This window comes from Phascolarctos cinereus, unplaced genomic scaffold (genome assembly GCF_003287225.1).
Source record: "Phascolarctos cinereus isolate Bilbo 61053 unplaced genomic scaffold, phaCin_HiC Scaffold_4;HRSCAF=312, whole genome shotgun sequence".
Taxonomy (NCBI): domain Eukaryota; kingdom Metazoa; phylum Chordata; class Mammalia; order Diprotodontia; family Phascolarctidae; genus Phascolarctos; species Phascolarctos cinereus.
The window spans coordinates 657,918,402-657,943,602 of NW_027555847.1; the positions used below are offsets into that span (position 1 = coordinate 657,918,402).

At 45.0% G+C, this 25,201-nt stretch overlaps 2 protein-coding genes across 5 annotated transcripts in view; one reads left to right on the plus strand and one right to left on the minus strand.

Annotated features, from left to right (window-relative positions):
- Positions 1–18,489, plus strand: part of ILF3 (interleukin enhancer binding factor 3) — a 32,868-nt gene extending 14,379 nt beyond the window's left edge. For 2 of the 4 annotated variants that reach the window (XM_020995407.2, XM_020995406.2), the window contains 11 exons: positions 68–178; positions 402–601; positions 841–1,011; positions 1,999–2,136; positions 2,401–2,577; positions 2,977–3,133; positions 3,364–3,417; positions 7,618–7,986; positions 9,163–9,294; positions 9,411–9,497; positions 17,879–18,489. In XM_020995407.2, coding sequence (XP_020851066.1) covers positions 68–178; positions 402–601; positions 841–1,011; positions 1,999–2,136; positions 2,401–2,577; positions 2,977–3,133; positions 3,364–3,417; positions 7,618–7,986; positions 9,163–9,294; positions 9,411–9,497; positions 17,879–18,087 — 1,805 coding nt within the window. In that variant the 3' untranslated portion in view covers positions 18,088–18,489. Of the gene's footprint in view, positions 1–67; positions 179–401; positions 602–840; positions 1,012–1,998; positions 2,137–2,400; positions 2,578–2,976; positions 3,134–3,363; positions 3,418–3,852; positions 5,344–7,617; positions 7,987–9,162; positions 9,295–9,410; positions 9,498–17,878 lie in introns of those variants that run through there. The other 2 variants (XM_020995408.2, XM_020995409.2) reach the window with 2 other exon arrangements.
- Positions 18,490–20,203: 1,714 nt separating this feature from the next.
- On the minus strand, positions 20,204–22,217 carry LOC110214440 (beta-1,3-galactosyltransferase 2-like). The gene is made up of 2 exons (XM_020995378.2): positions 22,141–22,217; positions 20,204–21,251 (listed from the first exon to the last, which is right to left on the minus strand). Exon 2 carries the CDS (start codon positions 21,233–21,235, stop codon positions 20,204–20,206), a length of 1,032 nt encoding a protein of 343 aa, XP_020851037.1. The 5' UTR covers positions 21,236–21,251; positions 22,141–22,217.
- Positions 22,218–25,201: the final 2,984 nt, after the last annotated feature.

The following is a 25,201-nucleotide window of genomic DNA, read 5'->3' on the forward strand; positions in this document are numbered from 1 at the left end:
TTGCTAACCACTCACTTCTCAATCTTGGTTTTCAGCCTTCATCTTTTTTCTGTATTTGCTCTTACAGTCCAGATCCCTCCAAGTACCACCTATGCCATTACCCCAATGAAACGTCCCATGGAGGAGGATGGAGAAGAAAAATCTCCTAGCAAGAAGAAAAAGAAGATTCAGAAAAAAGGTACTGAACTCCTACCAGATGGAGCAGTTAGAAATCAATGAGAAAGTTGAAAATTTTAGTTTTTCTGGGAACATATTCTGTGGTAATGAAGAGCAGAAAGAACTAAGAATAATTTTTTCTTAATTTAGAAAATGGTACATATGTTGTTAGGTCAGTTGGTAATGGTAAGTAAGCTGACCTGTCAGATTCCTAAAAAGAAAAATATCTGTGTTCCTATTTTAAGAGGAGAAGACAGAACCTCCACAAGCTATGAATGCACTGATGAGATTGAATCAGCTGAAACCTGGGCTGCAGTATAAACTGGTCTCCCAAACTGGCCCAGTGCATGCTCCCATCTTTACTATGTCTGTTGAAGTGGATGGAAGTTCATTTGAGGCTTCTGGACCATCCAAAAAGACTGCCAAGTTGCACGTGGCTGTAAAGGTAAGCATGGCCTGTAATTTGCAGTTTCTGGTTTTATTGACATCATAGCAAATCAAGTCCAGTCCATGTTCAGCTCTGCTTGAATATTGATACTATGACTGTTGAATGTGGAAAAACACGAGCTTTGAAAAGCCTAAATAGCACTGAAATGTCTGCATTTTTGAACATAGGAACAAAGATTGCTTCTTGTAGGAACATTTGTTGACAGTCATTGGTGGGGGTTCTTCTTTCCTGTACAGGTGTTACAAGACATGGGTCTGCCTACAGGAGCAGAAGGTAAAGAATCAAATAAAGGGGAGGACTCTGCTGAGGAAACAGAACAGAAGCCTGTGGTTGTTGCTCCTCCACCTGTAGTGGAAACTGTTGCTACCCCCAGTGCTGCTTTTCCTTCTCCAGACCAGACGTCGGAGGTGAGCTCCTAGAGGGGCTCTGGCCATGAAAGCTGTGGAGCTCATTACCTGGCTTCTCATTGACTTGTCAGCCAAGAGATGGGAACAGTCCTTTCTGTCTAGGCTTTTCCCTAGGAAGTTGAATACTTAAAAGCCATGGACTTCTGAAGCTCTGACTGCCATTCCCCTTTGGTCCCATGTCTGAAAAAGTCTGCCCTGAATCAGAGCCCTGGACAAAGACATGGCCCATACAGCTTATAGTGACTAAGGGGCCAGCTGGGCACCTGATTGTCTGTCAGTGTTTCCCTATGTGCAGCAAGGCTGCCACTCATTTGGACTTGGTGTAGAAAGCACCCTGACTAGGTGTGGAGTCTGGAAACGTCTAGGTTGGAATCCTAGGTCTTGTACATTGTAACTCTGTGATTTGGGGCAAGTCACTTAACCCACCTGAGCCTTTTTCCTCATCTAGGAAATGGGAATAGTAATATTAGTAATAATTGATAATAATGGTAGTAATACAAATGGGGATTGTACTGAGCTTCTTTTACAGGGTGGTTGTAAAAAAACTGCTGTTTAACCTTTAAAGTACTGAGAAACAAATGTGCATTGTTAACAGTTTTGTGGCTAATTTTAGAGAAGTCTTTTAAATTTATATTTAGTATTTTTGGTGAATGTGGATGCTTAGGAGAAAAGATGACAGGAAGTAAATGGTTAGGCTGATGTTAAGGTCCTGGACCATGGGAGCACTTAAGACAGACACCTTGAATGTAATTGGCCTAAGTCATGTTGACAGATCACATGTAGTTAACATACCCTATTTGAAGAGCAGTGTTGAATAGGAATGCAAGTAATTAACAGATTTTTAAAAAATTGTCTGCCTGGTCTGAGATCCTGGGTAAGCTGTGCTGGGGGTGGCAGCAGGGTAGGAACTGATCGCTTGCCTAGAAAATGAGAATGAGGCATAGAAAATGTCTGAAGTTCTAATTGGGATTTGCATTTTCTTTTTAGAATGTAAAACAACAGGGTCCAATCTTGACCAAACATGGCAAGAATCCTGTCATGGAACTCAATGAGAAGAGGCGTGGCCTCAAGTATGAGCTTATCTCTGAGACTGGTGGCAGTCATGATAAACGCTTTGTTATGGAGGTGAGTGGGACGTGTGCCCCCAAAAGGATGCTTTTAAGTTATCCTTATTTCATTGGGACTAAATGGAGTCAGTTATACTTCTCAATATGTATGTACCTGAAAATACGCTTAATGTATTAAAATGTTTTAAGTACCATTGGTACCCTGGGGGCTAGAATTTTTCCTGAGATGACTTAGTTCTTGATCAGGCACCGAAAAAACTGTTGCTTTCTCTGACTGATCATATTGATTTCATGATCCTCCCATGCACTTGTCCTCTCATAGGTTGAAGTTGATGGGCAGAAGTTTCAAGGAGCTGGTTCAAATAAAAAGGTGGCAAAGGCATTTGCTGCTCTCACTGCATTAGAAAAGCTGTTCCCTGATGCTCCTGTTGCCTTGGAGCCCAATAAGAAGAAGAGAGCACCAGTACCTGTGAGAGGGGGACCGAAGTTTGCTGCAAAGGTGGGTACCTTTGATAGACAGTGCTAGTACAGTGCGAGGAGGTTTTCATTCTCTCATTTAGTATTTTCAACACCCTAGTAAAGGCAGTTGCTACTACTGTCATCCTTGCTTTATGGTGAAGGCGGGGCTTGAGTATTAGGTTTAGTGACTTGTCTAGGGTCACATAGCCAGTCGTTAAGGCAAGATTTTGAACCCAGGACTTCCTTACTCCAAATCCAGTGTTTTGCCCTCTGTCCTATACAGGAAATAATAGTGTAGATTAATTAATCTTAATTTCAAGTTGCCCTTATGTTTCTCTGAGGGAATATAGAAAGAATATACTGCATGAGCTACTATTGAAATCTCATAAATTATTTGTGTGAGTTTAACCAGTCTGTGTTTTCTAATTCTCTCTTATAGCAGCACAACCCAGGATTTGGAATGGGAGGCCCTATGCACAATGAGGTTCCCCCTCCCCCAAATATTCGTGGTCGAGGTAGAGGTGGGAACATCCGAGGTCGGGGTAGAGGCCGAGGTGGATTTGGTGGTGCCAATCATGGTGGCTACATGAATGCTGGTACGAGTGCAGATTTTCTTCCACTCTCTGTTTCTAAATTTGTTTTGTAAGACTTTGAATTGTTTAAAATGTGGAATTTGAAATCTACAAATGAGTATTTGTCACCAGTGTCCCCTATTAAAGTCTTCCCAGAGGTTAATTTGAAAGCTGTGAAGAGAAGCCGTCCCTCCTGGTTGCCCTTACTGAGGGCCCAACCAACAGTCGAGTAATTTTACTCTGTCCTGTTCTAGGCGCTGGCTATGGAAGCTATGGCTACGGTGGCAATTCTGCAACAGCAGGATATAGTAAGTGTTAGTTTGTGTTCTATCAATTTAAAATGAAAAAGAAACCCACAAACACTACTTGCCTTAGAACAGTTGAAACCTGGCCTGTTTGTACCTAAGACTTAGTAGCACAGCCCTTTTTTGGCAGATGGGACAGGTTGTTGAGCAAGAGATTAATATTGTTTAACCGTTAAAGTACAAAACCCATGTGACTTGACAATTCCTTTTTAATATGTAAATATTTTAAATTTCTCTGCTTTAAGCCATGTGAAGCAATACACCACTCTTGTGAATATGCTTTCCTGACAATGCCCAGCTATTTGTATTCAGAAGAAGCCTTCATTGGGGGGTTACAGGAGCAGAGAAATCTAAAACATGAGTTTCATATGTGGCGCTCTGTGCCATCTTCAAAACAATTCTAATTTTTTTTCTCTGCTCTGTCTCCCCCTTTTGTAGGTGACTTTTTCACAGACTGCTACGGCTATCATGATTTTGGGTCTTCCTAGATCATCTAAAAGTATTGCACAAAAAACAGCTTTTTACTCCAATTTTCTCGAACTCCAAAACCCAAAGTGTCCGTGCTGTGTCCCTGTGCTTCACTGGGTTTCTCAACCGTGGCTTTTCACCGCAGCTTGTCTGAAACTCTTAGCCTGCAGAACTTAAGACAGTGGCAGTTTTTATTGTGATTTGCCTTTGAACTTGGTCGTATTGATGTTCACAATAAGCGGAAAGTAATTTTCAGAGAATGTTTTTGTGCCAAGTTGCACAAAATTCTAGAGCCAGCTTTGTTCAGCATAAAGGCAAAAGCCCACCTTTGCTTTTTATGGAAAGCATTACTTTATTTAAGGGACAGATACAGAAGCATTTTAATCTACCTTTGTCTTAATTTACAGCAGGTTTTGTATGAATTTTAAACCTTTTAACAAACTCCCAAACCTGGTTGATACCTTTGACGGTAATAAGAAAGACTTCACCGTGTCTGAATCTAGTGCAGCCCGACTCTTTTTTAAGCATGCACAATGTTAAATTGTATGTGGAATCGTAAGATGTGCTAAGTTAACTTCTCCATCCTTTTGTAACACACTGGTGGGTTATTGCTTGAGGGATGGGATTAATTGTGGCTGATAGCTAGTTAGTGTACTTTCAAAGGAATTGTAACTGTGCTTCCAATACTGGTACAATAAATATCCAGGCATTAAGGAGTTGATGTAAAATTTTGCAAGTCCTGATCACAGCTGAAAATGCATGGATTCAGATTTTTTATGGGCTTTTTTTATAATCAAGTATAAAGGGCCTTAAGCACTTGACATTGGTTAGCAAACCAGCAGCAGGGATTTGTGTTGCTGGGACTTTTGCTATAACTGACTTTTGGCCAAGACCTGGAAGCTTATCATGACTTCTAATACAGAGGTATGTGGAGTCATTTGGTCATTCCAACTAGATTCTCTTTCACTTGTAAGTGTATGGCCCTTTATTCTTGCTGTAATACTATGTTTTAAATTTGTATGGTCCTCTTCTGTCTTGTTTTGGTCAGCGGTTCTTATCGCACAAAGCCTGCATCTTTGCATTGACTTGCAAGATTTTGAGTTTGTTCAGACACAGAAACTGGTCAAAATGATTACTCACCACTTGTTCAAAGAGGTTTGAAACATTCAGTGAATACTTTTTAAAACTTTTAATGCATGATGTATTTTTTTTAGAAAGTTATTGTTTGAGAATAATGTCTTTTTATACCAGGGAATAGATGTTGTCCTGAATGAGGTGGAGAACTGCCACCCCCCTCCCTTTTTTTTTTTTTAAATCAATACATGTTAAAGTAAATCATTGGATACTTTGGTGTCTTCATTCATGTTCTTAATTGAGGGAAGAGACTGAACTGAACATAGGTGTTCAAGTGTATGTTAAGCTTAGTGCTGATGTTATTAAACCCTTCTTCTTGAAAACTTAGATTTGGGGAGGTCATGAAAATATTTGTTTGTGATCTTCCTGAAGGAGAAATTTCTGCTTTCCCCATCTCTCCACAATCTCCTCACTGAGCATTGCATGTTTGCTTTGCTGCCTTGTTGGATGTGTCTCCTTTCTTGGCGTTTTGGCTTTGTTACTTGAAAATGAGCTTGATCTAATTGTTCCTCAAGCTGCCCAGGCCTCAGTGAGAGTGGGTTGGTGGGGGATGGGGTGGGATGAAGGCTCAATTCCATTAGTCCAATAACAAAAGGCCATGAAATGAATACCTAATAATTAGGATGTGAAGGCCAAGCTGTGCTGGTAGTATCGTTCACCGTTCCGATCCTTTGCCACAGGCTAGGCAACATGGAGGCTGGTACTTACCTTTCTGTTCCAGTTACCTGCTGACAAAGTCAATGCCATCTTGTCAAGGAAAGCAGTCCATGGGCGTGCCCACTCACAGGGAGCTTAGGTGCTCTGCTTTCTGCTTGGGGTTACTGGAGTGAATTGGAAAATGTCATTCTCTGTACCCCTCATCCCCCTACATGTCACTTAGGTTTGGGGGCTTGAACTGACTGACTTCTGGACAAATAGAATTGACCCAAACCATGAACATGTCTGCACACACACATACACCCCCCCCCCACCCCTACACCTACCTGTCCCTTCCCATCCACATACCTGCTATTGAAAAGCCTGAAGTGGTTCACATACGAGACTAACTTTAAGTAGTCTCGGTTGTATGAAGCCCTGAGGTACTTGGGCATGCCAGAGGAAAAAACTACATGAGGTATCTAAACTGAAGAGCACCTTGCACCATGCCTTACATATATAGTAGGTACTTGGTGTTGCATTTTGTTAAAGAAAGGGATCATTATGTCCCAGAGCCAGATGTGGAGGGCTGATGGAGGTCACAGTCTCACCTTCAGTTCCTGAGAATGTGGCAGCTACATCCATCCCATGCTTTGCAATCCCACTGCATGTTCCTGCCTCTCTGGGGCTGTGACCCAGAGCTGAGCGCTAAACCTGGCTCCCAAGCATGGTGCTAGTGACCCATGGGAAAGACCTGCCTGGTCAGGGTAGGGGCACTTCCTTGGTCCCCTGTCTTGGGGATATCTGGCAGAAGCAATGCTTGCCTTTTAGCCTTAGTAGTACTAAGTGTATATTCTGGCCTTACTAGCTCTCTTGCACTGTGGGTTTCTGGGATGAGCCTGAGGGGCACATCTCCACTTGTAAGGGGTAACTGGTCATTTTGCTGGGAATGATCCTGTGATGAAACAGTTTATTTTGCCAAGTCTGCATTTGGGGCCTTCTAACCAGCAGGCAATCTCAGAATAATTGTCTGATTTGGCAGCTTCAATCCAGGCATTCCTTCTTGCTGATACTGCCCCTGGTCAAAGGAGGTTTGTGACTGTAATGAAGACTTGCCTGTCCTTCCAGGGAGATGAGCATGGGCCTGTGCTGGCCTTGTCACAGTGAAGTACAGGGGTGGACAGAGAGGTTTCCATATAACAGTCCCAGACTGACTGCTTCTCCTCAAGAGCCTGGGGTTAAAGTCAGCCTTGCTTTTCTTTTCCTTTCTTTTGGGGGTGGGGGTGTGGCCGGTGGGGGAAGGAAGTGGTTTGACTGTGATTTCATCAGTGTAGGGAACTCCCAGTGTAGAAACTCCCTTCACTGATGCAGATTGGCAAATTATCTGAAACTTGATGGCTTTCGCCAGTTGCCTGGGGGCATTAAGGGTTTTATTGACTTGCCTTGGTAATAGGCAGTGTGTGTGAGAGGCAAGCCTGGGAATCGGGGAGACCTGAGATCCAGACTGGCTTTCTGTCATGCCATGCTGCCTCAGCCTTGCTTTTCTGGGGAGCTTTGGGGAGGTCTGGGTTTGTTAAACGGTCATAAGTCATCAGCTAAACCAGCCCATCTACGATCTTAAAAACATTAATAGCCACTGCAAGAGCTAACATCTTCCCTGCTTACACCTGAGCATCTCCTGAAGGAGGATTAGTTCTTAACATCAGCAGAAAAGAGGATTTGAGAGCAAACCCAGACCGCTTTTCTTCTTGAATGAGATGGGTGACTGCTCAGATTTCTCTGGACCTCAGAATAGGTCCTTAAAACCATAGCATAAGCTTTTGTGAATACATGGAGTAGGAGTCCTAAGGGAAGTAGATGTCAGGTATACCCTCAAAGGGGGATTTAACGTGAGTTATTTTTACTTTCTTGAATCTGGAATCTTCCCTTTTCCACTCCCTAACTGATGCCATCCCTTCCATTTAGGTCAGTTCTACAGCAACGGTGGGCATTCTGGGAATGCTGGTGGAGGCGGGGGTGGCGGTGGAGGCGGCTCTTCTGGCTATGGGTCCTACTACCAAGGCGACAACTACAATTCACCAGTGCCCCCAAAGCACGGCGGGAAGAAGCAGCAGCATGGGGGCCAGCAGAAGCCTTCTTATGGTTCAGGGTACCAGTCTCACCAAGGCCAACAACAATCGTCATACAGCCAAAACCAGTACAGCAATTATGGCCCACCTCAAGGCAAACAAAAGGGCTATAATCATGGACAAGGCAACTACTCCTCCTATTCGAATTCCTACAACTCCCCAGGTGGTGGAGGTGGATCAGACTATAACTACGAGAGCAAATTCAGTGAGTTGGCTTTGGGTGACCCATGTCCTCATAGCACCTCTATTGAAAACAGGGCGTTGGGTGGGGTAGCAAACCCCATGGAAACACTGAAGTTGCTTCTAATCTGTCAGCTGGTGAAGGCAAGTTGGCATGTTGGGCTACAAGCTCAGGCCTCCTCTGCCTCAGCACTGCTCTGATCAACAGCTGGTAAGATCTTATGGAGGTGGGGCATCAAGTGGTAGTAGAAAAGAGATACTTAAGATTTTGCAGGACTTTTATTAAACTCTCAAATTTAATTCCCTAGTACCTAATTTCCTGACTGTTTTACTTAAGCTCAACCCTGTTGCATAGCTGGGTCCCAGATGAATTCCACACCACTCTATATCTAGAAACTCTGTGCCTTGAGCTTCCTGCTGGCCCTGGGTGGTTTAGGGTCATGCCTTGCCATGAGATAAATGACTTTCCTGAATGCTCATAGCTATTGACTAAAAAAGAAAACGTGTCAAAATAGTGATCAGTCCTTAACAATATGGCTTCCTTGTTCCTCGTAGTGATTTATTATCCTCCCAAATTGAACCTGAGTAGTTTATTTAGTGGAACTGAGTAGTTCTCACCGATCAGTGAGCCACGATTGTGTTTTTTTTCCTTGGCCTTCTGCATAGGCTTAGATGAATGGATCAGTTGTCCTGGGTACAGGAGTAACATCTGTGGATTTTTCCTGAAACAGTGAAATGGCTGGCATAAATGCTGGCCTTTTAAGAAACTGCACTAGAGGGGAGTAGAAGGATGGGAAACCTGAGAGAAATTGTCAAGGGGAACTGTCCCAGAAACAAAGCTTGGGTTAATGGTGTAAGTAAGATATTCGACAGAACTGATCTGTGGAATTTTTTTTTTAAATGAGAGCAGCTTGGTCCCTGGACTGATGTCATTGAAGGGAGATTGGGTAGGCAGGGACTTTTGTCAGCTTAGTGTAGCCATAGCAAAGCATCACTTAAACATCAGCCACCCCCCACCCCCTTTTAGAAGTGTAGTTGATCTGTCAGCAGGTGTAAAGCCTGGTCCTTGGTGTACGCTGTGGAGCTCCAGGCTTCTTCATCTTCTGATGTCTTTGTGCCTTCCTCGATAGGGATCAGGGCTTCCATTACTAGGTTCTGTTGAGGGGAAGTTAACAGTACTTTGTTCTGCCCCCCACTCCAGATTACAGTGGCAGCGGGGGCCGAGGTGGTGGTGGGAACAGCTACGGGTCAGGTGGATCGTCCTATAACACAGGGTCACATGGCGGCTATGGAGGCAGCTCTGGTGGTGGCTCCTCCTACCAAGGCAAACAAGGTTGGTGTCTGTTCCGCCTGGGATTGGGGTCTTGGAAAGGGCGGTGGGAGAGAGGGCATAGCTGCAACCTTCTCATCCTAACCCCAACTTATATTTTCTGTCCCTACTCTCCCTAGGTGGCTACTCTTCACAGTCCAATTACAACTCCCCAGGCTCAGGCCAGAATTACAGTGGGCCTCCCAGTTCCTACCAGTCTTCGCAAGGTGGCTATGGCAGAAATGATCACAGCATGAATTACCAGTATAGATAAACTACCTTTACTCCCCAGGGGTGAAGTTTTGTTACCTTCTGCACTCGCCCCCCCCATTTGAATATTCAGTTTTATTGCATCACAGTTAACATGTCAACCCTTCCCCCCAGGTTCCATGTTGCCGTGTTCTGTGTGATATGCAGGCGGCTACTCTGATGGTGGCATCTCCCTGTAATTCCATACTTAGCTGTGTTTGGGACATCTGTGTATTTAATGGTTTGTTAGTTACCATTACAACTTTGTCTGAATAGAGTTTTTGAGTTAATACAACTCAGTATCCCTTCGTCTATTTAACATTGGTGTTAGTGTTAACTAAGTTCGTCTTTAAATAGTTACGTGAGGGATACATCATCTGTTAATGCTTTTGTGAAGTGAGTTAAACAAGCTTTCTGTATTTTAATGCTTTAGTGTTTCAGTTTTATAAGTGAAGATTTTATTTTAAAAACCAGTGGGAAAGAGTGGGTTTTTTTTTTTTTTGTATGTCTGGGTCATTCAGGCAGGACATCTGAATTAAGCTGAATGTAGACAAATAAAGATAAAGAAAACTCTTTGGGCCGATGTCTGGCCTGCGTGTCTGTCCCACCAACCCTGGAAAAGCTGCCACCTTAACTGGTCCAAAGCCAGGGAGAGAGCAGGTACAGGGAGGCAGGTGGGGAAAGACAGGTTGGAGGGGCAGGATTTTCTTGGGACTTCTTAATTCCCTGAGCTTTTGGAAATAAGCACCCTTGGTAGGTAAAGTCTTCCTGTCCATGAAGAGCCATTAAATATCCCCCCAAAAATAGAGGGGCAGGAGGTAGAGGGACACCATCAAGATAGACTGAGGAAGGTAAGGTGGGGAAAGCTTTCTCCATGGGGGAAGGGGTGTTAGATTTTTCTATGCATATGTGGGCTAGGCTAGGATCCTTGAGAAGGCCCAGAAGCACAGAGCTATTGTTTTGGCAGAGCCTGCATTTCCTTTAGCTTAGGGGTTGGTGTTTGCAGCTGCTCTGGAGGCAGCTTAAGAACAGAAGACTATTGGAGGACCAGCCATTTTGCTTGGCATCTCTCCTTGCTTTGACTAGAGTCTTGAGGCTGCCTCTCTAAGACTGCCTTGCCTTGCCCCTGCCAAGGTGTCTTGTAACCAAGTATGTTGGAGTGGGAGGAATGATTGAATAATGTGGATTTAAATAGTCATGAAGGGGTCTAAATGCCAGGCCCTGGGGTTTTCCTTTAAGTACTTCAGTTTAGGCCAGGGTGAAGGCCTATGCTTGGACTGGGTCAAGTAACCCTTCCTCATAGCCAGAGGATGACGAGAGGGGAATCAGCTCAGGCCATCTCCCTCACTCTAAACTTACAGTTGGAGATTTTAGTGGACTGCAAGCTCAGTACAAGTCAGTGCTTTGTAGACTAGTTGTAATCTTAGTCTGCATTGAGAGAAGTGGTATCCAGGCCAAGAGTGAGGTTAGTTCCTCTGTGACAACATTTTCTTCAGGGTACCATAGTTTAAGGAGAACATTGATAAGCTGGAGAGGAGGGGGATGATGATAGGATGCCAAAGGGTCTTGAAAGAAAGGTCAGTTAAAGGAATTGGGGATGTTGGGTCTAGAGGAAACGTGGGATCATGATGTCCATTTCCAAATATCTGAAGGGCTGTCATGTGGAAGAAGGAGAAGTCTTGGTTTCTTTTGCCCCAGAGGACAAAACTAGGAGCAGTGAACAAAAGGGGCAAATTTAGCTTTGATGTCAAGAAAGACTTCTTACCAATAAGAGCTCCTTGGCAGATAGTTTGTTTTTCAGCTGAGGTTTGAAGTAGAGACTGGATGATCACTTGGGTGTGTCGTAGAAGGGATTCTTGTTCAGTTATGTATCAGACTAGAATGGCCTCTGAGGTCTCTTCCAGTGCTGAGAACCTTGGATGCACTTGCTTAATGGCATTCTTGTTTGTCTGGAGAAGCTGTTTCTGAAATAGTAACTTATCAGTGATAGGTTTGTATTGCTCCTCTATCTAGGAACTGAATCCCTGCTCTCATACAACCTATATGGCCTTGGGAAAGTCATTCTACCCCTCTAGGCCTCAGTTAAACATACAAAAATGAGAGGGTAGGACTAAGTGAGATCAGAGGTAGTGTGGTATGTTGGAATGGAGCACTGGAGTCAGAAGACTTGGGTTTGAATTTTGCCTCTGCTATTTTACAATCACTGTGACCTTGAGCAAATAACATTCTGAGTCTAAGTTTCCTCATTGTAAAATGAAGACATTGGACTAGGTGATCTCTAAGGTCCCTTCAAGATCTCCATCCTGTGATCCTCATGGAATTGATTTGGCCAAGGGTAAGGAGGTGGAATTCAAGTCCAAGGCTAGGATGTTCATCACAGGACAGGGCAGTAGATAGGAATGAAGAAGGGCATAGCCATGGTCTGGGGAACTTCAGCGCCAGAAATCAGCAATGAGAGCCTGGAGAGAGAGAAAAAACTTAGGTCCAACAGGAACATCAGTATGTAAAAGAATTGTCCAAATTCCTGGAAATTATAACTGGTTTTATACTAGGAAGTAGCCACAGCTCAAAGGTCAGGTGTGGTGCCTCGTGTAGCAGTTTTCCTTTCGCCAGAAATTTAACAGAAAAGCAGACTTGGTAAGTAATACTTATTTTGTGTTTATAATGCCACGACTGATATGACTGGAAGGGATCTCTGGGGTCATCTAATCTACTTCTTTGGGCCTCATCTGTGAGGTGAGGTGTTTGAAGTGATTTGTCCAAAGTTTTAGGCAGTTAAGTTGAAGAGTCAAGACTGTACCCAAGTCTTTGGCCAAGAAGTTCAGTGCATTTTAACTTTCCAGTTACATTGTCTGACATGTAGTATTCTTGGAAATAGTTGCTTACAGTAGACTGATAAATGCTTGTTGATAGCACATGGCTCTCGAAAGTCAGTGGGGAGGCCTGAACCTGAGCAGAACTATCTGTAGCTGTCTCGATGGGCCCAGGGCTGGACTTGGTTCAGAAATCTTGACCTTTTTTTCATCAGGTTTCAGATAGATCTCTTCCTCCTTGCCTCAGTGCTCAGCCCTGGTGATAATTAAGTTTAGAGTTGAAAAGATACCTTAAAGGTCACTTATAGTTCACCCCCTCATTTTACAGGTGAAGAAACTTCAGGCCTAGGAAGGGAGCAGTGACTTGAGTGAATGAGAAAACATTAAATGTTGACTATTTCCCAAACACTGGATACAAATAGAAGAATGATGCAGTCCCTGTTGTCTTGGAGCTCATGTTCTGATTGGGGGGAGATGGCGTAGACAGGAGAGAGAGGTCAACTGCATGACAGGGGCCTGGCTACAGGTGGGATGGCAAGACCCAGGTCAGATGGCAGTGCCTGGGGGTCAGGAGAGGGCAAAGAGCAAGGACCACAGTGCTCCTCCATCTTGGCAGAATGATTGTAGTTGGTAACTGCTCATCTAAGTGGTGTGAGCAGCCGTATCTTAACTTGACCCAGGTCTGCTGACTCCAAGTCCAGCACTCTTTCCACTACACCACAATGCCTTATATTTTGCCTGTTCCCTTTACCTGGTGGACAGTTAAGTGTACTTTTTAGTCACCTACAAGCAGGTCTCCTTGGAGTGACTTGGTTAGAAAATGGAATATAGCAATGTTTCCTGAGAGGATCACCACAGAGGACACCATGAGATTTTATGTGGCTTTAGGGACTCCCAGGGTGACCTAGAACTCAATTTGCAGGAGTAGATTAGTGTCCCAGGTCCAGGTCTTACGTCAGACCCATCACAATCTTCCTGGAGCTCTGTACTATTCCTTTAATACTAGGCCTTGGTTACAATATTAAGTAATTTTTCCAAGGTGTATGAGCTATTAAGCTATAAAAGTTGAAATCTAATTAAAGCTGCACTAAGACTTTGGGGATACCCTATCAAATGCATACTGTGTCCTTTGATCATGGCCAGAGGAAAGTTCATTTTTGTCACAGCTTTTAATGATTATAATGCTAGTCCAGAGAGCACAGTAAGTGGGAAACCCATGGAGTTGGCCCTGAGGGTCCTCTGGATAGAGGGGTATCATGGTTGCTATACAGATAATACTGGGCAACAGGTATTGCTTGCCTCCTGGAAGGTAGTAGGCCAGTACCTCAGCAGGTCCTGGGGCAGAAAGCCATTGACAAGAGTAAATTGAAAATAGCTACATTGATGAAATTTAATTCATTACTGCTGGAAAGAGTTAGAAAGGCTGTGTGAGGGCTCTACTCCAAGCTGTTGTAGGCATGGCCCCACAAACACATCTTCCAAGTAGATATTATTTACATTTGGGGCAGCAGCCAAAACCCTAATGAGTAGATCGCTAGGCATCACATAGCCAAATCCACTGCAGTAGGGAGGGTACTTGGTTTGGGGGCTGACCTCCTCAGTTATTTCTTCACTTCTTGGGGTCCTGTTGGGTTCCACATTCTTATGTGTCCTGTTATGAAGTTCTGGAACTGGGGTCCCTTGGAAGGTAGCACCTGCTGCAACAGGAAGCTGGGGTTCACAAAGACATTGCCATCTATCTTGAGCACATAGTGGCAGCGAGCTACCCATTCCAGTTCCATGAGGGTCTTAAGAGCCAGATTGTGCTATGTATCTAGGAAGCCCACCTGAAGGAGATCTTTGTGCTTTCTGTTCTCATCTACCAACAAATCCCATAGGTGTCTAGGAAAGAGGAATGGAGGCAGGCCCACCAGGAAGACAAGGCGAATGTCCACCTCGGGCACCATGGCTTTGTGGCCCCACGTGCGTCGCATGACCTAGCATCTGCTGGCTTCCTGGGGTTTGGTCATGAACATCAAAAGGAAGGGGCCAGCAGGATTTCTCATGCATTTGTCTGGATGGTTGAACAGGAAGGGGTAGGTGTGGGCTTGCACCTTCTCCACAGGGTACTGAACCTGCCTCTGGACCTTCTCATTGATGTGTGGATAACCTTCCAGGAGAAATATTAAAAGTGCCCCGAGAGCAGCCCCTGACAAACCCCTGAGTACCAGGTGTCCCTATGGTAGTCTCATGGTGCCAGTAGTGTCCTGGTCAGGGAGGAGCAAGAGGCCAGATGAGGGTTAGGGACCTAGGTTACAAACAGTTTCTGTCCTCAGTCCTTCCTATCCCCTCTGCCATGCTAGATGTTTTCTTGTGGAGAATTTGTTTGGCTCTCCAAGATGTAAATCTGGGAGCAGCAAGGGAGATAAAGGCATAGTGGAGAATGTCTGCCCACCTCCCTCTTAATGTGGCAAGAACTTGGATGGGGGCCCTAGAGATTGGTCAGTGAAACTGTAGTGGGAGTGTCCTTTGTAGGGCCCTGTCTTCTTCTCCCAGCCTTGATCTCTTTCTTACTCCTCACTAGGAACAGGGACTCTCACTATAGCTGACCTCCACATAGGGCACTGGTAGGAGAGGGGCTTTAGTGTGCCCTTCAAGTTGATTAAAATGGGTGAAAGAGAATTCCATAGGGTCCCACAGCAAGCAGATGCATCTCCTAGTAAAGCAAACAATGCTGATGTGGGGCCGGTGGGGGGGGGTTCGTGTGGACATTAAACGGGATAAGGTTCTCATAGGTTTTATCCATGAGAGTCTTAGAACTGGAAAGGATTTTAAAAATCATTTTGTCCGTCCCCCTCATTTTGCAAATGGAGAAACAGTTTCAGAGAGGGAGCAGTGATTTGCCCAAGGCTACTGAATGAGTTGGTAGGGTCACAACTAGAATCTGGTTGTGTCTTCCAAACCAAGGGCCTTTCCTACCACATCAGGTGCCTCCCTTCCTAACCTGGATTTTTCTCTCCTCTCAGCAGCCCTCCACAGGAGACTTCTCCCAGCCTAAACTCAGCTTTCAGGGATAGTGTCAGGATTACAGGGGCCTTCTACCAGCTTATATTTGCCCTACCCAAGTGACCGCAGGAATCCCCAGCCCAGACAAGGTTCTCATTCCTTAAGTGAAGGTGGACCTCGGTTTCCCATGTTGACTGTTGCTACCTTCCCTCCCCTCATTTTAATACTTATTAATAATTATTGCATCACAGTTAACATATCACCCAATCCCACTTTCCTTGCTGCTGTGTTCTGTGTGGTCAGTCGATCACTCAGAGGCTAGATGTCTTCTCATTCCACAACTGGCTGGCTGCCTGGGATGTCACTGTGTGTCCTGGTCTTTTCATTAGCATTTGGGCTTCTGGGTAGAGAAAAGGGAGTTAAAATAACTCTGTGGGATGGTATGGTGAGGTGATCATTTCTGACAGGGGGTCAAGGAAAGTTTCACTTAGAAGGTGACATTGAACCAGAGCAGTTGTCCTGCAGAAACTGCAAATTCAAAAGCCCCTGGGGGCTCTGAAATTTCCCAGAAATTTTTTTTATTACAGAATTTGTGGTGGGAGACTAAGCCCCAAAATGCTTGAAGTTCCTGCCACAGGTACTACGTTCTATTGGCTGTTGTCCAGCCTCCTGGACAGTTCTTGTGTGCACCAGCTTTCATCACGACAGGATTTCTGGGACAGTTTGGTTACCAGACTGGAAGAAGTTCTCCGGTGTCCAGTGTGAGTCCTACAGACTTTGAAGGGCCTGAATTCACTGGAAGATGGTGCAGAATAGTTTCCGAGATGGCAGAGGAGCATCTGTCCCAAGAGGAGCATATATCCCTATGACTCCTCAGGAGATTCAGGGTCTCCAACCCTGTGGTTTGGTCCAGTGTCTATCCTGAGGCAGCTGCTCCCCTTTGCCCATCAGCTGCCCTCTGTTGAATTGAAGATTTATAAAAGCTGTATTCTATTTCGTTCTGGAACTAAAGGCCTGAGGACAGTGAGATGAAAAGGGTTATGAACCCACGTTCTATCTAGATCATTAACGGGCCCCCTTCATCCTGGATGTCTTACATTTTTACGCTCATGGCAACCTGCCGTTCCCAGAAAGATGCCTTATCCCCTGACCACTATTTCCAGTGTTGTTTGTTCCTTTTCTTAGCAGGTGCACTCGTGTGCATCCTGCATACACATACACTGTTCACTCTCTCTCTCTTCTCCCCTCCCATACCCTTTCCTCTTTTCTCTCTTTCTCTCTCTTTCTGTCTCTCTCTCTCTCTCCCTCTCTCTCTCCCTGGAGTTGGTACTATCAAACTCCTCATTCCCCTCAAATTACTGCTTGAACACCCACCATCACTGCAGCCTTTGAAGTTCATGACATCCATTTCTAGGACCAAGCCCAGATGTTTGTTGCTATAATTGTACCAGCTGTGGATTCCCTGCTTTTTCTCAAGGAGTTTAGTTTCTGGCTTATAGCTTTCCTTTCAACCCAAACCCCTGCCTTCATATTTGTGGACTTCCGTCTACATGTTGATTTCTTCCTTGAACACCTTGACCTTCTGATTAAACTCAGATCCCATGACCTTCATCTTCACAAAATTTTAGCCTCTTAAAGGGTGTTGAGAAATGCTTGTGAAAGCATTTTATGTATTTTGTCCTAGTTAGGCCTCCTCTGGGGTACTGAATTTAGTTCTGGGATGCACATGTTAGGAAATCACATTGAGAAACTACAGTATGTTGGGAGGATGGTAACCAGGGTGGTGAGGGCGCCGGACGTGGCCATGTGAAGATTGGCTAGAACATCTAGGTATATTTGGCTTAGAATAGATTGGGGGAGGGGGAAGAGCAAGTTTTTGAAGGGCTGTTTGTAAAAAAGTGAATTAGGTTTTATACTACTTGGCCCCATAGGTCAGAGCTAGGAACAATTAGTAGGTGAAAAGAGGCAGGTTTCAGTTTTGCCTCATTGGAGGTCTTCAAGCAGTGACCAGACGACTTGGTTGGGCTGTTTTTATGGAGATGCCTCTTCAGCTATGGGTTGGACCAGACACCCTTTGAGGTACCCTAAAGCCCTGAGCTTCAGTGAGTCTATCATTTAAATCTCTTGTACCTACCTCACGGGGTTGTTAGGAGGATCAAATGAAGTATTGTCTGTAAAGTGCTTTACAAACCTTGAGGCACTATATAAATGTCAGCTTTTATAATTCTGTGATACAAAGCACTGTAAAAATGGGAAGTTATTTTTTTCCTATTTTGTTATTGATGGTGGCTGCTCTGTGTGTCTAGCTGCTAATGACTATCTGTGGACACTCCACTCTAGGTGACTACGCTGTTTTGAACACTGCCCCATTAATCCCTTGTGTCTTATTTCCAGTCCTAGAGTTTTGTGTTGGGGGTCTGGGGTTGGTGCGGTCAGGAAGTTTCTTGTGACTAAAGTGTATGCCTGGATAATTCCAGCATCCTAAATATAGATGAATGTACATTAAATGGGGATGTTTGGGTGGGGAAAAACATCCCCACTGTCATCTATATCCCTGACAGATGATGCTGTCCCACATCGACTGGTTAGAGAATTTGCAGCCATCTTGGTGAGAGGCTGGGCTCAAACTTTCTCGAGAAACAGAATGAAGGAATATTCAAGCAGGGCACCAGAAGAGAGAAGAGAAAAAAATGGATGTGGAGTCAGGAATCATCTAATTCTGGGGGCTAATAACAGGAGGCATGTCCCCTTCTGTGGTGGGAAGCAGTGACTGCAGACATTCTCCCAGCTGTGGTTCTTGCCCAGAGAGGCCAGAGTTTCAAGACTTCACATCTCTATTGTCCTGAGATGTGATTCTTTTCAGAACCTGAGTTTCAGTTGCTGGGCAAGTTGCTAATAGACCTTTAGGGTCTAGTTTGCTGTGACATGCTGATACACAGCTCAGGAAAGGGCCCAGAAATCGAACTCAAAAACCTCTTTTATCCTGTTCAACTAGCTTACAGTGCCAAGCTGTTAAGCCATCAGGGAAGCTGAGACAGGAGGACTCACAACCTACATTCCCTTGAAGTTTGGGAGGTTGTAGTTTGGGAAACGGGTGGTGAGAAGGTTTGCTGCTTGATTCTTATCTCCTGTTATATATCTTTGGTTTTAAGTAAATGTCCTCTTGCATTGCTATGATGTCATGTGATTAATTCTGACTGGTGGGGTTCAGAGGGGGGAAAATGGCTTGGGAGTAGAGGTTCATATGGTCATTGATTTAGAGCTGGAAGTAACCTTAGATGCAATCCAGTTCAACCCTCATTTTGTAGGAGACTAAGGCTGGGAGAGGTTATGACTTGCCTAAAATCACAGGTGGAGCACAAACTAGGACAGAGCTGGGGTTTGAACCCAGGTCATCTACCTCCAGAACTTTTCCCACCACATTCTGTTGCCTAGATGATGAACCTAGGAACCCGAATGTATGGTCCTCTACACAAATAAAGGAAAATGGGCCTGCCCTGATGGATGTGTGTTTTATGTGTCTATCCCGTAATGGAGAAATTTCAATGTCTTCCCAACTCTGGTCTCCCAGGGGTGAATGGCCCAAGTCTTGGCCCTCCGAATCTGTGGTTGTAATTCAGACATTTAACAGCATGATTTTCAGACACTGGGAAAGGTTTTTTTAAAAAATTTTTTTTTAAAGATTCTGTGGTCTGACACTTTTTGTTGTTGTTATTTTAGGCAATGGGGTTAAGTGACTTGCCCAGGGTCACACAGCTAGTAAGTGTTATGTGTCTGAGGCCAGATTTGAACTTAGGTCCTCCTGAATCCAGGGCCGGTGCTCTATCCACTGCGCCAGCTAGCTGCTCCAAAAGGTTTTGTAAGTTCATAGGATCATGGGATTTTTATATTTGAAAGAGACCATTGGAGTTAGATCTACTGATTTTACAGATGAGCAGAGTGATGTCCTAGAGAGGGGCTAAGTGAGTTGGCCAAGGTCATGGAGGGAGTAAGCAAGCAGGTTTTTCAACCACAGATCCAGTGTTTTCAACACCTTAGGCTTACCCTGGGAACCCTAGCTTGGAGCAAGCAGGGCTTTGGCTGTGGTTCAGATGAAAGTTGGGGGCTTAAGAGTACCTCCAAAATGCCTTCCCAGAATGATTTTTTTTGGAACCCACCCATCTGGTTCTCTAGCTCCATCAGATTTACGTGACTAAGACTATTGAGAAGCATTGGTTTTGGTGGGGTACAGGAGCAATGTTTGGTGGTTTTGGGTTGAATGTGGAGGTGTTGCAGCAGCTACCTGGCAAATATTTTTGTAAGTCTAGAAAAAGGCCTTCATTGCATCAAGAAGCAGCTATGGAGCCAGAGAGGGCACTACTTTTATGAAGTATGTCCTATCTTTATCCTACCAGCCCTGGTGGGGTAAGGGAATGGGCACTGCCTGGAAGTATCAGTTCCCAGCCAGGTGCTGCCTTAGCAGCATTTGGTGCAACACTCTCATTTTACAGTTGGGGAAACAGGTCCAGGACACTGACATTACCACCAATGATGCACAGTGAATTGCTGGCAGGGCTAAGATTCAAACGCGGGACCCTTGACTCATTGGTCAGAGCCCTTTATACCAGTCTGTTTTCTTTTGAACCTAGACCTTTCCCTTCCCTCTCCCCTCTCTTCCCTTCCCATGCTTTCTCCTTCGCTCTGTCCTTTCCTCTAGATGAAGGCGTTTCGGTCACCACCTTTAATAGAACTATTCAGGTCTGTGGGAAACAAGGTAGGGAGTGGGGTGGTTCAGTCTGTCTTGCAGAGAGTAGGGAGGAATCAGGAGGGCCCTCCAGTATAGAAAATGCCTGCTGGAAGAAGAGGGAAATCAGGGTCCAGTTGAGAAGTGTTCCCATCGTAGCCCTTCACTCCAACGGGCAGGTGGTGTTGCCCTTCTGAAAGTCAGGCCAGACCTGAAGAAGTTCCTCATGCTTGAAGGGATGGACGAGGACAAAGCCACGGAAGTCACAGCGATTGTATAATCGGCCAAACATCAGGAAGGTGTTGGGGGGACTGGGAGTGGGTTCCACCCCTAGCTGGTGCAGGCACAACCCCACAAAAACATCTTCCAGGTGTACAGCTGGCACTTTTCGGGCAATGGAGAGAACCTTAAGGGCCAGGGGTCTAGATAGCACATAACCAGGGCTGCAGCAGTATGGTGGGTACCTGGCATGGGAGAACATGTCTAGGGGCATGTACTGAGGATGGGACTGCCTTCGAATGGGGATTCTGTTTCTGTAGATACAGCCAGTGATGAAGTCTGGCTGGGGTTGTTGCTCAGCCTTCAGTATCTGCTGCACCAGTAGACTGGGATTCAGGAAGACATTTCCATTCACCTTAAGCACATAATGGGTCGTGGGGCAGTATTGGACCACCCACTCCAGTCCCATAAGGGTTTTGAGGGTCTGGTTGTGGTAGGTATCCAGGAAACCCACCTGGAGTAGATCCCCGTGCTTTTCATCTTCTAGCAGGTGGTGGGAGGAGGAGGAGAAAGAGGACAAGCCCATTAGGAAGAGGCGACGGATGGTCACACCAGGTACGGCGGTTTCATTCCCCCATGTGTACCGGATGGCATCTCTCACAACTTGGTCCTGAGGCTGAGTCATCACCAACATCAGCAAGAAGTGCACCCCTCTTGAAACTTGGCACTTGTCTGGATGGTTGAGAAGGAAGGGGAATACTTGGGTGGGCTCCCTGTCCAGGGGAAGTGGAAACTGGGCTTTCCATGTGAAGTTCTGTAAGGTAAAAGTCAGTGTGTCTTCAGTCCTGGGGCTATATGTTGGCTTTCCTGAAGGCATCCAGCCACCTCGTGACCAACCTACCAGTAGCACCAGCAGTCCCCCACAGGTTGCACCCAAAAGGACCTCCAGTACTGGATTCCCCCTGATCAGCCTCATGATAACCGAAGTTCTCCTGGGCAGGGAGGAGAGAGAGAGACCGGGTCAGTGTAGGGAGCCGAGGGTATACATTCTCTTATAGCTAGCCTGGCCTTTCTGATCCCTTTGAAAGATGGGCCTACTCCCTGGTAGCTGAGGGTGGAGGAGAGCTGGGCTGGTGGAGAGGAGGGTCAAGAAAAGGCCCTGAGGGGAAGCTAGGTGGCGAAGTGGATAGAGCACTGGCCCTGGATTCAGGAGGACTTGAGTTCAAATGTGACCTCAGACACATATAACACTTACTAGCTGTGTGTGACCCTGGGCAAGTCACTTAATCCCATTGCCTAGCCAAAAAAAGAAAAAGGGGGGGGCCCTGAAGAACAGTGATACCTAGAAAAGTGGAATTGCACAAACCTCAGTGGGTGGAGGTGGTGGTGGAGATGAGTAATAGTTTTCCACAAAGTTTGGAGGTGTTGCCTGTAGGATCTGGGTGGATAGTTAAAGGTAGAGCTTTTCTGGATGGGAATCTGAGCAGGGATATTGAGGGTTTATATGGTCATAAGGACCCGTAGTCCTAACTTTTAGAATCTTTTAGGCTGAAAAACCCTTAGAATTCATTTCAACCCCCTCAGACATTCTAGACGTTATTCCAAATCTTTCATTTTACAGAGGAAAACAAGTCCCAGAGAGAGCAAACAGATTGCTTGAGTTTGCAGGATGACTCGGGGGTCAGAGCCAGGACCAGAACCCAGGTGTCCTGGCTCCCGGGGTAGGGTGCCTAACACTTACCCTGGACCTCAACTGTCACATCCCTCTCCTCTATTTTTCTTTTCTCTTTCCTCTCCCTTCCCATGTCATTTTCCTAGAGAGTCTACTATTCTCAATTAAGGTATCTTAGGGCTTACGCCAAGACTACAACAGCCTCTTACCTCTTATTATCCCAGTCAGGTTATAGCGGGAATCCCCACTCACTCCCGGAAGGAAGGGGAGCCTTGGCTTACCTTGTGTATTGGTCTCCATCCACTTGAATATTCAGTTTATTACATCACAGTTAACCTATCACTCCCCGCCCCTGGACAGGGTTGTGTTCTGTGGCGTTGTGAGTCAGGTCACTTGGAAAGTGATATCTGCAAAGGGGATGCCCCTGGGCAAGTGAGCACCACAAGGCATTAACAGCACAGTTGGCCAAACCTGCAACATTTGTGGGTTTTCTTAGTAGGAGAGTTTTCACTGGATTTTTAGAGTGTGTGTTAAAATCATGCCTCCAGCCTCATCTCTCTGATTTCAGTGTGAACCATCCCCAGAGGATCATGGTGGGAGTGGGGCTCTGCTTGTCAGCTCTGAGGGGAGATGGAAAAGGGAAAGGAAAGGTGGGCATGTGGGTCATTTCTCAGCATATTGCCTCCATCTTTACATTCTTAACCCCAAAACACTCCACTGGGGTTCAGCTGCCTGTTGACCTTTGACTTCACTGTATTTTGGAGTAGCATCACTTCCAAGACTCAAAAGTGTGAAGATGTATTCCCCAGCCTCAGTTTCCTTATCTTTTCCTCTCCCTCTCACACTAACCCTGCTCTTCTTCCAGACAATCTGCCCTACCTTGGGCTCAGGTGCCTTTAGTATGAAGCCTTTCTCCTGATCCTGTGCTCTTCTGTTGAATACCTCACAGAATCATTTAGAATGAGAAGTCAAAGAGCTCAATTTTTCACTTTACAGATGAGGAAACTGAGGCTGAGAGTGGTGAATTGTCCAGCCCAAGGTCACACAAGCAATGAGTGGGAGAGCCAGGATTTGAACCTATTTCTTTTGACTCCAATCCATCCCTCTTTCCCACCTGTCACTACCTTAGAGTCCTTTGCCAATAGTTTCCTTCTACAAGAAGCCTTTCCAGATCTGTCTACATGCTACTACTGCCTTCCATCTATGTTATGTTGTATCTCTTTTGTATGTACTTATAGACATGTTGTTTACTTTAGCTAAAATGGAAGCTCCTTAAGGGAGGGCAGAAACTTTCATTTTGGTCTTTGAATCCCGAGATCTTAACATGGTACCTGCTCCATAGTAGGCACTTAATAAATGCCAGCTGAATGATTGATTGCTTGCCCATTCCTTTATTATTATTATTTTTTTAGGTAGTGGCATTTTATTTTTTTCTTTTTAATATATAATATTTCCCCCAAATTACATGTAAAAACAATTTTTTAAACATTTAAAAAAGTTTTGAGTTCTAAATTCTTTCCCTCCCTTCCTCTCTCCATTCCTTCCCTTCCCTTTGACAGCAAGCAATCAGAATAGGTTATACATGTGCAATCATTTAAAACGTTTCCATACTAGTCATTTTGTACAAGAAGACTCGAATAAAAGAAAAAGAATGAAAGAAAGTGAAAAATAGCCTGCTTCAGTCTATATTCAAATATATCAGTTCTGTCTCTGGAGGCAGATAGTATGCTTCATCACTAGTCTTTTGGGTTTCTCTTGGATCCCTCCTGACATTTGTAACGCTTAACTCCCAGATAGAACTCTCAGCAGCAGATTTTTCTTTCACTGAAGAAAGATATGGATTTAAACTGATTTCATCCTGCTTCGTGGTACCTAACCTCAACTGGGGCCCTCACTGCTGGGCAACCATGCACTCTACAAATCCCTCTCACGTGCCACAGGGGCTGTGCCAAACCATTTGCTCTTTTCTCACACCCAGAGGAAGGCTTGGGGAAGCCTGCCATAGTCTGTTCCATATCTCATGTTCTTGTCCGATAAGAACGTAGCGATTTTGCTGACTGGGCTCAAGGTGTCACTCTAAGGTAAGAGAACACATTTACAGGTCCTACCAGAGGTTTATTGTCAGGTAGGTGCTGAGATCATCGTTCGTTAGGGTAGTCTTGGAGGTGATCCATTTATATCTGTGAGATGTCCACCGATTCAGCGTATCTGTGCTCTTTGGGTGGTGGTTATTCAGTCATGTCTGACCCTCTGTGACCCCATTTTGAGTTTTCTTGGCAGAGATACTGGAGAGGTTTGCCATTTCCTTCTTCAGTTCCTTTTACAAATGAGGAAACTGAGGCAAACAGAGTGAAGTGACTTGCCCAGGGTCATATAGCTAGTAAGTGTCTGAGGTCAGATTTCATTTCTGGATGATGAGTCTTCCTAACTTCAGACCTGGTGCTCTATCCACTGTGCCCTGTACTCTTTAGGAAGTGCCTCCCAATCTAGTTCATGAACCACATAGGAAAATCAGCTTTGATTCTATTGGCTCCAAATGACCAATACCTAATCTATAAAATCCCTCTGAATCCATGATCTTACGGTTTTATGACTTTGGCCCTTCCCCAAATCAAAGCTACCCTTGAGAAGCGGCTAGGTTGGTAAAGTGGATAGATTGGTAAGTTCAAATCCTGTTTCAGGCACTTCCTAGCTATGGGACCACTTTTCCTAGCTCCTCATCTATCAAATGGCCTCAAATTAATTCAATGGCTTCTAGGTCTCCTTCTATCTCTAAATCAGGGATCCTTGTGTCTTTTTGAGTAGGATATTGATTTCACAAGATATTCAGAACAGTCAAAGTTGTGTCACCCTATGTGTGTATGTGAATAAGTATTGTCCTTTTAAAGCCGCTGGTATCAAGATAGATAGATAAAGCATTTATTAAATATTTACTACGGGACAGACACTATACTAAGTGCTAGGGATACAAATATAAGCTTAAACTAGATGGTTCCTATCCTAAAGGACTTTATATTGTAATGAGGGGGGGCAGAAAGGGAGGGAAGAGGGTAAACACGCATAGCTGGAAATGTCCAGCAAGTTTTGTAAGAGGCCTAGAGTGGAGCAAGATAAGTCCAAGGCTGGCCCATTGAAGCCATCCGTGAATTTCTCCTGGAACCCACGTTGATAGAAGGGATTGAGGGCAGGGCCTAGTGATAATGGCTCAGGGGGCAGCAGGAGACAAAGGATAACCAAGATTTGGGATTAGTCAAGTAACTGGACTTTACA